At 49.7% G+C, this 12,829-nt stretch overlaps 1 protein-coding gene across 1 annotated transcript in view; it reads left to right on the plus strand.

Annotated features, from left to right (window-relative positions):
* Positions 1–12,829, plus strand: part of camk2a (calcium/calmodulin-dependent protein kinase II alpha) — a gene marked incomplete at its 3' end in the record, with an annotated part of 97,843 nt that overhangs the window by 75,259 nt on the left and 9,755 nt on the right. Inside the window, 6 exon segments of the mRNA XM_070443499.1 lie at positions 1,167–1,199; positions 2,609–3,439; positions 3,677–3,709; positions 4,198–4,245; positions 6,534–6,737; positions 7,227–7,275. Of these exon segments, the coding sequence (XP_070299600.1) occupies positions 1,167–1,199; positions 2,609–3,439; positions 3,677–3,709; positions 4,198–4,245; positions 6,534–6,737; positions 7,227–7,275 (1,198 nt within the window).

Here is a 12,829-nt window from a genome sequence, read left to right on the forward strand (position 1 = left end):
TCACAACCCACGGCCAGCCTCCGTAGCAGTAGCAAGTCCGGACCTCTCTCACCACCGGCCAGCCTCCTGTGCAGATGCAGTCTGGCCTCTCTCAGGACCTCTGTAGCAGAGGCAGTCTGGAACCTTTCTCAGCCTCTGTAGCAGAGCAGTCTGGACATCTCTCAGCCGCCTGTAGCAGAGCAGTCGGATCCCTGCGTCGTTACATTATAGGTGAACCATTGGAATTGAGTTTTCCTTATTTTATGTTGTTAATGTTCCCTAAAAACTATTGTTGACCAGTTGGATATGACCTGAGAAATCTTCAACAGCCGCCTGGGTTTGAGATGACTCTCAGTGACTCTTCGGCAATATGACCGTCTCATTGAGTTTTAATCCTGGCAGTAACAGGAAGAAGGGCTTGATTTGAATAAAAATATTATATTTTTGTTGCCCAGGAGACTTATGGATCTGATTTTGCTAAAATGTTATTTTACCTCTGTTGCCATTTGACTGAGACTTGTTGGCCTTGCCTCCTTCTTTTCAGTTTGACTGAGACTGTTGGCCTTTTTGCCCTCCTCTTTTAATTTGACTGAGATGTGGCCTTTGCCCTCCTCTTTTCATTTGACTGAGACTTTGGCCTTGCCCTTTGCCCCTCCTCTTTTCATTTGCACTGAGACTGTTGGCCTTCGCCCTCCTCTTGTCATTTGACTGAGACATGTTGCCTTTGGCCCTCCCTTTGTCATTTAAACTTGAGACTGTGCTTCGCTCCTCATGACGATTCCATTCGCTCCTCTTTTCAGTTTGACTGCAGACCTGTTGGCTTCCTTCCCTCCTCTTTTCATTGACTGAGGACTGTTTGGCCTTGCCTTGCCCTGCCTCTTTTCATTTGAGCTGAGACTGGTTGGCCTTCTTGCCCTGCCTCTTTTCATTTGAGCTGAGACTGTTGGTGCCTTTCGCCGCTCCTCCTTCTTCATTGACTTGAAGCTGTTGGTCATGGCCATTGTGCGCCCTCGCTTTTCATTTGACTGAGACTGTTGGTGCATGCCATTGCTCGCCTTCTGGCTGCGTTGCCTGTCCTGGTCGTTTTTCGATATTACTGAGACTGTATGACCATGCTCCTTCGCCCTGTTCTTGGGGCGTTATTGCGCCTTTTTCATCATTCCTGTTTCTCTTTGTGTCCCGCGCAGGACGGTAACAAGCCAACCAGCAAGACTGATGTGGTGAAGTAGAGGCTCCAGCTCCACCAGGTTCGTCTCTCACCGTCATAAGCTGGCCTGGAGGAGGCTTTGGGCTATGATTACACCCGCTGTCCATGAAACAATGATTTAAAATAAGATTGTGGCCTGTTTCAACATTTTGTGAAAAGTGAAAAGCTATTTTCAACCTCTCTGCAAAACTGAATAAATCAAACATGCTCTTTGAAAATAGGTACGCTACCAGAGTCCAAGTAGTCCAATGGGATTGTGGGAGTTCAATGTCTGCTCCCATTCTCTCTGAACAGCACCGGGATGGCCCCACCCACAAGCGTTGTCTCCAGTCCAGTCCAGTCCCAGGACAGTAGCTATGAGATAGGTATCTAATGGGATTAGTGCTTTGACAGTTAATCTGGTATCAAAGCAGTAGGAGAGTCTGTCTGTTTATTTGTGTTGTTTTGTGAGTGTTCCACATTTATAAGTGTTGTTTCTGTAAAGTTAGTCTGTTGACGTTACTAGCTTACATGTATCAGTGGAGTAGGCTCCACTGGTGGAACTCCCCCTTCTCGCCTAGGAGCGCCTTTAAGACAGCGCCAGTCTCCTGGCTCCTGAGGCTGTCCTGAATTAGTCTGGGAATTCAGTGAGGCATGCGTGCTGGCCACACAGCCCTTTGCCAGCTCGGCCTTAATCAAAGGACATTCACTCCACTGCACCCACAGCCCTGCCAGGCTCTGTGCCTTTATTCTAGTAGTACATTAACCTCCCGATTACGTACACACAGCCCTGCCTGTCTCTGCCTATATCACAAATACAGTTCCTCCCTTTACCCGAATCAGTGTCATTTCTATAGCCAGCTCTGCCTTATAGAAAAGACATTCTCTCGACTGTTTCCTGACCAATCAGCCACTCGCGCGAGGTCTGCCCAATTTGATCAAAGACAATTTCCCGATCTCTCTGGACCCCTAGACGCCCCTGCCTGGGGCTCTGCCTTGAATCGCAAGGACATAAGTGTCCTGCCCACTACACAGGCCCTGCCATGCTTCTCCACGCTGTTTTCAAAGTACATTCCTTGCTGACACACAGCCCTGGGCCAGCTACAGCCTTATTCAAAAGACTAATTCCTGCACTCACTCAGCAGCCCTCCATGCTCTGCCAGCCTTTTATCAAAGACATCTCCTCCCTGACACAGCCCTGCCAGCTCTGCCCATTTAGCTATAGACATTCCCCCTGCACCAGCACAGCGCCTGCCAGCTCCGGCCTGTCTGAGAAGAGCATCTTCCTGCGCCTGACAACAGCCCTGCCACGTCTTCAGCCTTATCAACAGACATTACTTTTTCCCGACCACGGCCTTCGCCAGCTCTGCCTTATCAAAGACATCCTCCCTGACCACAGCTCTTCCAGCTCTGCTTTATCAAAGACATTCCTCCTGACCACAGCGCCCAGAGGTTTCCTACACATACACACCGCCATATAGGGCCACAACCTCCCACACCGCCCACACCGACCACCGCCAGTCAACCGCCACAAGGCACAACCTCCACAACGTCATACCACCAGCAAACCGCCCGCAAGGGCCAAACTCCTCACACCGCAACACCACCACAAACCCCACAAGGGCCAAACTCCTCAACGCCAACACCGTCCACACCACCAACAACCGCCACAAGGGCCAAACCTCCTCAACCGCCACACGCACCACCACCTATCCACACCGCCCACACCACCCACAACCGCCACAAGGGCCAAACTCCTCAACCGCCACACCACCACCACCTCCCACCGCCACAACCGCCCACAGGGCACAAACCTCCTCAACCGCACACCACCACCACCTCCACACCGCCACCACCGCCACAAGGGCAAACCTCCTCACCGCCACACCACCACCACACTCCACACCGCCACACCGCCAGCAACGCCACAAGGGCCAAAACCTCCTCAAACCGCGCACAGTTCCGGCCACAACCGCCACACCACCACAACCTCCACACCGCCACACCGTCCTCTTCTACTCCCTCCGCAGCATGGATGTGTCCCTCTTCTCCCTCCGCAGCATGGAGGTGTCGCTCTCACTCCCTCCGCAGGCATGGAAGTGTTCCCTCTCCTCCCTCCGCAGCATGGAGGTGTCCCTCTCCTCCCTCCGCAGCATGGTGCGCTCTCTCCCTCCGCAGACTGAGGTGTCCCTCTCCTCCCTCCGCAGCATGGAGGTGTCCCTCTTCTCCCTCCGCAGCATGGAGGTGTCCCTCTCCTCCCTCCCGCAGCATGAGGTCTCCCTTTCTCTCCCTCCGCAGCATGGAGTGTGTCCCTTCTCCTCCCTCCGCAGCAGGCATGCTCTGAGGTGTCCTCTCTCTCCTCCGCAGCATGGAGGTGTCCCTCTTCCTCCCTCCGCAGCATGGAGGTGTCCCTCTCTCTCCGCTCCGCAGCATAGGGAGTCCCTCTTCTCCCTGGCGTCCTCCATCTCATTCCGTGGTTACCTGTCTAACCTCTTCTCATTTCTCTTCCAGAAAAGGAAGTCCAGTTCCAGCGTCCAGCTGATGGTGAGTTGATATTCCCCACCCTCTCGGCCACGCCTCTAGGCTTTCCACCTAACAGGGAAATTGATAATAGCTTAAAAAATCCAACGAACCAATGAACAAGCGAATAAAGCTGTCATTCAAATGGAGCTGGACTTTTTTTTGTTTTGTGTGTGACCATCCATCTCTAATGTTGGCCTAATCCCATGCTTTTGATGATATGAATGCTCTTGGGGGTTCATTGTGGGGGTAACCCCATCTCTCCTTCTCTAGGTGTTTCTCCCCTCCCATATCTCACCCTACTCCTAACCAGCTAGACCTCAGAAATAACCAACAGCCTGTTTTCTCTCTCTAAAGGTGGCAGTCCAGGGAGGCAGCTGTCTGTCTGTTGGAGTTGTGTGTGTGTGTTGTGTTTTACCCGGCTCTTCCACTTCCTGGTGTGGAGAGAATACCACTTTTCTATGATTTGAGTGTTGTAAACTCCTGAAACCACGTCTGTGTGTCCTTTCTAGGAATCCTCTGAAAGCACCAACACCACTATTGAGGACGAAGACACCAAGGTAAGGTTCTCCTCTCACCTCTCATCGCCTCAACACTAGCAGTCTGGACATGGTAATAGGACAGGGCGAACAGCTGTCAGGGAATAGAGCTCTGCTAAACTAAACAGGAGTATCCTACGGGGTCATATATGTTGCACACACTCACATATTGAGCTGTTGAGATATGGCTTTTTCTGGCTCAGGAAGTGATACTCGATAATGCTAAAAATAACCCTAAAACCAGCACAACACTGCTGTGTGGATAGGTTCACTCTTACTTCAGTTCCAGTCCATTTACATGACTGACAACCTAACAGAGGGGGAGAAACAGATTGGCAATCTCTGCCTTATGTTTTTCGAGAAGGGTCTCTACCATGACGATTGGCTACTGTGAAAAACATTTCAGTTAATACAGCTATGCAAATAGCTACTGTATGGAATTCTATTTAATAGCTTGACTGAGGCAAGTACTCGCATGAATGAATATGAGTAGGTCAGTTAAATAACGGCTGGTGGTGGAGTTGCATTGCTGTTGCTTATGCCAGTTTGAGATCCGTGTTCTATGGAATGGGAATAAATAGATAGAAAGCCTGTCTTCTCTCTGTCAGTAAACCTTACACCTCTTACTAAGAGCACGGGCCTGCTTGAGGTGTAATGCACCTCTTACTAAGAGACGGGCCTGCTGTGAGGTGTAATGCTCCTCTTACTAAGAGACGGGCCTGCTGTGTGAGGTGTAATGCTCCTCTTATAAGAGACGGGCCTGCTGTGAGGTGTAATGCTCCTCTTACTAAGAGACGGCTGCCTGGTTGAGGTGTAATGCTCTCATACTAAGAGGACCAGCCTGCTGTGAGGTGTAATGCTCCTCTTACTAAGAGACGGGCCTGCTGTGAGTGTAATGTCGCACCTCTTACTAAGAGACTGGCCTGTTGTGAAGTGTGTAAATGCTCCTCTTACTAAGATGACGGGCCTGCTGTGAGGTGTAATGCTCCTCTTACTAAGAGACGGGCTGCTGTGAGGTGTAATGCTACTCTTACTAACGAGGGCCTGCTGTGAGGTGTTAAAGCTCCTCTTACTTAAGAGACGAGCCTGGTGTGAGGTGTAATGCGCCTCTTTAAAGAGTGGGCCTGCTGTGAGGTGTAATGCACCTCTTACGCAAAGAGATTGGCCTGCTGTGAGGTGTAATTACCTCTTACTAAAACGGCCTGAGTGGGTGTAATGCTCCTCTTACTAAGAGACGGGCCTGCTGTGTGAGGTGTAATGCACCTCTTACTAAGAGACGGGGTCTTGCTGTGAGGTGTAATGCCTCCTTCTTACTTAAAGAGACGGGCCGTGACGTTGAGGTGTAATGGCTCTCTTACTAGAGACGAGCCTGCTGTGAGGTAGATGCTCACTCTACGAAGAGACGGGTCCCTGCTGTGAGGTGTTAATGCGCTCCTCTTATAACAAGAAGACAGGCCTGCTGTGAGGTGTAATGCTGCGCTCTTACTAAGAGACGCGGCACTGTTGATGAGTGTAATGCTCTCGTTACTAAGAGACGGTGTCTGCTGTGAGTTAGATGCCTCCTCTTCGTAAAGAGCGGCACTGCTGTGAGGTGTATATGCTCCTCTTACTAAGAGAACGCGGTTCTGCGTGTGAGTGTATGTTCCTTCTTACTAAAGAGACGGCGCCTCCTGTGAGGCTGTAATGCTCCTCTTCTAAGAGACGGGGCCTGCCTGGTGAGGTGTATATGCTCTCCTCTTATCTTAAGCAGGACGTGGTCTGCTGTGAGGTGTAATTCCTGCTTACTAAGAGACGGCCTGCTGTGAGGTATATCAATGCTCTCTGGCGGCTGCCTGCAGTAGTAAAGTTTAGAGTGGCCTGCTGTGGAGATGTAATGCACCCTCATTAAAAGGTTGGGCTGCCTGTGAGTGTAAATTGTACCGATTACTAAAGATTCGCGCTCTGATGAGGTGTACTATACATACTAAGGAACGGCCTGGTCGTCATCCACTTGACTAAGAGACGGGCTCCTGACTGTGTAGTGTGTAATGTCTACTCAGCTCTTTGGTGTAATCCTACAAGAACGGGCCTGCTGTGAGGATGTAATGCATCCCTGTACCTAATGAGACGGGTCTGTGTGAGGTGTAATGCTCCTCTTACTGAAAGAGACGGGCCTGCGTTGTGAGGTGTAATGCTCCTCCTTACTAAGAGACGGGCCTGCTGTGAGGTGTAATGTCTGCCTTTACTATTAGAGACGGCACTCGCTGTGAGGTTGTAATCTCCATCTTACTAAGAGACGTAGGCCTGCTGTACCTCTCCTCCCTCCGCAGCATGGAGGTGTCCCTCTCCTCCCTCCGCAGCATGGAGGTGTCCCTCTCCTCCCTCCGCAGCATGGAGGTGTCCCTCTTCTCCCTCCGCAGCATAGAGGAGTCCCTCTTCTCCCTGGCGTCTCCATCTCATCCTGTGTGTTCCTGTCTAACCTCTTCTCATTTCTCTTCCAGAAAAGGAAGTCCAGTTTCAGCGTCCAGCTGATGGTGAGTGTGATATTCCCCACCCTCTCGGCCACGCCTCTAGGCTTTCCACCTAACAGGGAAATTGATAATAGCTTTAAAAAATCCAAACGAACCAATGAACAAGCGAATAAAGCTGTCATTCAAAATGGAGCTGGACTTTCTTTTTGTTTTTGTGTGTGACCATCCCATCTCTAATGTTGCCTAATCCCGATGCTTTTGATGATATGATATGCTCTTGGGGGTTCATTGTGGGGGTAACCCATCTCTCCTTCTCTAGGTGTTTCTCTCCCTCCCATATCTCACCCTACTCCTAACCAGCTAGACCTCAGAAATAACCAAACAGCCTGTTTTCTCTCTCTTAAAGGTGCAGTCAGGGAGGCAGCTGTCTGTCTGTTGGAGTTGTGTGTGTGTGTTGTGTTTACCCGGCTCTTCCACTTCCTGGTGTGGAGAGAATACCACTTTCTATGATTTGAGTGTGAAACTCTGAACCCGTCTGTGTGTCCTTTCTAGGAATCCTCTGAAAGCACCAACACCACTATTGAGGACGAAGACACCAGAGGTAAGGTTCTCCTCTCACCTCTCATCGCCTCAACACTAGCAGTCTGGACATGGTAATAGGACAGGGCGACAGCTGTCAGGGGGAATAGAGCTCTGCTAAACTAAACAGATATCCTACGGGGGTCATATATGTTGCACACACTCACATATTGAGCTGTTGAGATATGGCTTTTTCTGGCTCAGGAAGTGATACTCGATAATGCTAAAAATAACCCTAAAACCAGCACAACACTGCTGTGGATAGGTTCACTCTTACTTCAGTTCCAGTCCATTTACATGACTGACAACCTAACAGAGGGGGAGAACAGATTGGCAATCTCTGCCTTATGTTTTTCGAGAAGGGTCTACCATGACGATTGGCTACTGTGAAAACATTTCAGTTAATACAGCTATGCAAATAGCTACTGTATGGAATTCTATTTAATAGCTTGACTGAGGCAGTACTCGCATGAATGAATATGAGTAGTCAGTTAAATAACGGCTGGTGGTGGAGTTGCATTGCTGTTGCTTATGCCAGTTTGAGCATCCGTGTTCTATGGAATGGGAATAAATAGATAGAAAGCCTGTCTTCTCTCTGTCAGTAAACCTTACACCTCTTACTAAGAGACGGGCCTGCTGTGAGGTGTAATGCACCTCTTACTAAGAGACGGGCCTGCTGTGAGGTGTAATGCTCCTCTTACTAAGAGACGGGCCTGCTGTGAGGTGTAATGCTCCTCTTACTAAGAGACGGGCCTGCCTGTGAGGTGTATAGCTCACCTCTTACTAAGGAGACGGGCCCTGCCTGGTGAAGGTGTAATGCTTTCTCTTTACTAGAGAGTCAGGTCTCGTGAGGTGTATGCTCCTCTCTACTCAGAGACGGGCCTGCTGATGAGCGTGCTATATGCACCTCTTTACTGCTAAAGGAGATGCCTGCTTGTAAGTGTGTAAATGGCTCCTTATTACTAAGTTTAGATCGGGCTGCTGAGAGTGAAGATGTGATAATGCTCTGCTTACTAAGAAGACGTTCTGCTGGTGAGGTGTTAATCTAGCTCACTTCTTACTAACAGTGGACCTGTCTGTTAAGGAGGAGTTAAAAGCCTCCTCTTACTTTAAGAGACGGGAGCACCTGGTGTGGGTAGTAATGCGACTCTCTTAAAAGAGGATATGGCCTGCTTGTGTTAGGTGTAATGAACACCTCCTTAGCTAAGAGATTGGCTCTGCTGTGAGGTTGTATATGTACGCTCTCTTACTAAGAGAACGGGCCTTGACTCGTGACGGTGGTAATGCTACCCTCTTAGCTAGAGACAAGGAGCGCGTGCTGTGAGGTGAGTACCTGCCTCTTACATAAGAGCTAAGGCAGTGCTGTGCGGTGTAATGCTACCTCTTGTACATAAGAGACGTGCGCATCCTCACTGCTACTGATGGTGTAATGGCTCCTCTTACGAAGGAAGCACCTGGACCTGTTGATGGGTGTATGCTGCACTCTATCTTACATAAGAGACGGGTCCCTGACTGCTGAGGTGTTAAACATGCCTTCCTCTTGGAAACCTAAAAGACAGGCCTGCTGTGAGGTGTAATGCTGCGCTCTACTAAGAGAGCGGACTGTTGTGAGGTGTAATAGCTCCTCTACTAAGAGACGGGTCTGCTGTGAGGTGTAATGCTCCTCTTGTACTAAGAGCGGCCTTGCTGTGAGGTGTATGCTCCTCTTACTAAGAGAACGGGTTCTGCTGTGAGGTGTAATCCTCTCTTACTAAGAGACGGTGCCTGCTGTGAGGTGTAATGCTCCTCTTACTAAGAGACGGGCCTGCTGTGAGGTGTAATGCCTCCTCTTACTAAGAGGACGGTCTGCTGTGAGGTGTAATGCTCCTCTTAACTAAGAGACGGGCCTGCTGTTGAAGGTATATATGCTCCTTTACTAAGAGACGGGCTGCCCTGTGTAGAGTAGTAAAGCTCCTCTTTAAAGAAGGTGGGCCTGCTGTGAGGTGTAATGCACCTATTACTAAAGAGATTGGCTGCTGGAGGTGTAATGTACCTCTTACTAAGAGACGGGCTCTGATGTGAGGTGTAATCGCTCACTACTAAGAAGGGGCCTGCTGTGGGTGTAATGCACCTCTGACTAAGAGACGGGCTCTGCTGTGAGTGTAATGCTCCTCTTACTAGAGACGGTGCTTGTGAGGTGTAATATCTCTCTTACTAAGAGACGCGGCCTGCTGTGAGGTGTAATTGCTCCTCTTACTAAGAGACGGGCCTGCTGTGAGGTGTAATGCTCCTCTTACTAAGAGACGGGCCTGCTGTGAGGTGTAATGCTCCTCTTACTAAGAGACGGGCCTGCTGTGAGGTGTAATGCTCCTTACTAAGAGACGGGCTGCTGTGAGGTGTAATGCTCCTCTTACTAAGAGACGTGGCCCTGCTGTGAGGTGTAATTCCTCTTACTAAGAGACGCCTGCTGTGAGGTGTAATGCTCCTCTTACTAAGAGACGGGCCTGCTGTGAGGTGTAATGCTCCTCTTACTAAAGAGACGGGCCTGCTGTGAGGTGTAATGCTCTCTTACTAGAGAGCGGCCTGCTGTGAGGTTAATAACTCCTCTTACTAAGAGACGGGCCTGCTGTGAGGTGTAATGCTCCTCTTACTAAGAGACGGGCCTGCTGTGAGGTGTAATGCTCCTCTTTAAAGAAGGTGGGCCTGCTGTGAGGTGTAATGCTCCTCTTAAAGAGGTGGCCTGGTGTGAGGTGTAATGCTCCTCTTTAAAGAGGTGGGCCTGCTGTGAGGTGTAATGCACCTCTTACTAAGAGATTGGCCTGCTGTGAGGTGTAATGTACCTCTTACTAAGAGACGGGCCTGATGTGAGGTGTAATGCTCCTCTTACTAAGAGACGGGCCTGCTGTGAGTTGTAATGTACCTTTTACTAAGAGATTGGCCTGCTGTGAGGTGTAATGTACCTCTTACTAAGAGACGGGCCTGATGTGAGGTGTAATGCTCCTCTTACTAAGAGACGGGCCTGCTGTGAGGTGTAATGCACCTCTTTAAAGAGGTGGCCTGCTGTGAGGTGTAATGCTCCTCTTTAAGAGGTGGGCCTGGTGTGAGGTGTAATGCTCTCTTTAAAGAGGTGGGCCTGCTGTGAGGTGTAATGCACCTCTTACTAAGAGATTGGCCTGCTGTGAGGTGTAATGTACCTCTTACTAAGAGACGGGCCTGATGTGAGGTGTAATGCTCCTCTTACTAAGAGACGGGCCTGCTGTGAGGTGTAATGTACCTCTTACTAAGAGATTGGCCTGCTGTGAGGTGTAATGTACCTCTTACTAAGAGACGGCCTGATGTGAGGTGTAATGCTCCTCTTACTAAGAGACGGGCCTGCTGTGAGGTGTAATGCACCTCTTACTAAGAGATTGGCTGCTGTGAGGTGTAATGTACCTCTTACTAAGAGACGGGCCTGCTGTGAGGTGTAATGCTCCTCTTACTAAGAGACGGGCCTGTGTGAGGTGTAATGCTCCTCTTACTAAGAGACGGGTCTGCTGTGAGGTGTAATGCTCCTCTTACTAGAGACGGGCTGCTGTGAGGTGTAATGCTCCTCTTACTAAGAGACGGGCCTGCTGTGAGGTGTAATGCTCCTCTTACTAAGAGACGGGCCTGCTGTGAGGTGTAATGCTCCTCTTACTAAGAGACGGGTCTGCTGTGAGGTGTAATGCTCCTCTATACTAGAGAACGGGCCTGCTGTGAGGTGTAATGCTCCTCTTACTAAGAGACGGGTCTGCTGTGAGGTGTAATAATCCTCTTACTAAGAGACGGGCCTGCTGTGAGGTGTAATGCTCCTCTTACTAAGAGACGGGCCTGCTGTGTGGTGTAATGCTCCTCTTTGACTACAGCAGCTCATTGATTTTTGGAAACAAATGGAAACATTTCAAAACTTTTTCTCCTCCTAGAAGAGTGGTTTGAGAAAACGTCATTTGATTTCCACAGAGAGGAGGTAGATGCATGTGGCAGAGCTGCAATTAGGGCGATGCAGAGAAACTGTGTAGGTGGAGAGTGGGCGAGACGAGAGATAGAACAATGATCTCTGCAGTGGTTGAAGGTGTTGGGAGGGGGGGGGTGAAGGAAGGTTAGAGAGAGATAGAGAGAGAGCGATATGAAAAATGAAAGACTTCCTAAAGTGCATGACAAGCGATATAAACATGTGTACTAGATAATTTGCTAGCTTTGACAGTCAATCACTGGCATAGTCTCTAATAGCTACTTGTATGTCAAATATCATCTGCATTCTACTGATTTCTAGGTAGCTTGAATTATCCCAGTTCTTGTATTTACTGAAGAGAAGAGGGAGTTAGGAGGACAAACTGTGAGGATGTAACCCTCTGTGAGCGTCCCCTCTTCCACCATATGCAAGGCACGACCTTGCTTTCCCAACTCTGAGCTGCAACCCAGAGCTGGTGGGAGTGAAGCTCTCTCTGCTGACACGGTGCATCTCTCAGTGTGGGCAGAGAACAGCCCCCTCACACTCAACAAAGCACTGAGAGGCAGCAGGCAGACACACACAAACACACAGACAACACCACACACACATGCACACATCCCAGGTCTGTACAAAAGGTCTACAAAGCTAAATAAAAACTGTTGCTATACAGCAGGAACAACTCATTTATTTATTACAGTGCCAGGAATACTGCATTCCTACAGTCCTACAGTCCTACAGTCCTACAGTCCTATTCATCATGGTGCTTTGTTGTCAGCAGTGCTGTGTGTCAGAGCTGTGTGCCAGAACGGTGTGTCAGAATGGTGTCAGAAGGTGTGTCAGTGCTGTGTGTCAGAGCTGTGTGTCAGAATGGTGTCAGAACGGTGTGTCAGAACGGTGTGTCAGAGCTGTGTGCCAGAACGGTGTGTCAGAATGGTGTCAGAACGGTGTGTCAGAGCGGTGTGTCAGAGCGGTGTGTCAGAGCTGTGTGTCAGAACCGGTGTGTCAGAGCTGTGTGTCAGAATGGTGTGTCAGTGTTGTGTGTAGAATGGTGTGCAGTGTTGTGTGTGCAAGAATGGTGTGTCAGAACGGTGTGTCAGAACGGTGGTCAGACGTGTTGTCAGAATGGTGTGTCAGTGTTTGTGTCAGAATGGTGTGTCAGAATGGTGTGTCAGAATGGTGTGTCAGAACGGTGTGTCAGAACAGTGTGTCAGAGCGGTGGTGGTCAGAACGGTGTGTCAGAAACGGTGTGTCAGAAGGTGTGTCAGAACGGTGTGTCAGACGGTGTGTCAGAACCGGTGGGTGTCAGAACGGTGTGTCAGAACGGTGTGTCAGAATGGTGTGTCAGAACGTGTGTCAGTTGTCAGAACGGTGTGTCAGAAACGGTGTGTCAGAACGGTGTGTCAGAACGAGTGTGTCAGAACGGTGTGTCAGAACGGTGTGTCAGAACGGTGTGTCAGAAATGGTGGTGTCCAGAGCGGATGTGTCAGAACGGTGTGTCAGAACGGTGTGTCAGATAACGGTGTGTCAGAACGGTGTGGTCAGAGCGGTGTGTCAGAGCGGATGTGTCAGAACGGTGTGTCAGAACGGTGTGTCAGAGCTGTGTGTCTGTGTGTCGGACTGTGTTTCC

Source organism: Salvelinus sp. IW2-2015, linkage group LG5, assembly GCF_002910315.2.
Source record: "Salvelinus sp. IW2-2015 linkage group LG5, ASM291031v2, whole genome shotgun sequence".
NCBI classification, from domain to species: domain Eukaryota; kingdom Metazoa; phylum Chordata; class Actinopteri; order Salmoniformes; family Salmonidae; genus Salvelinus; species Salvelinus sp. IW2-2015.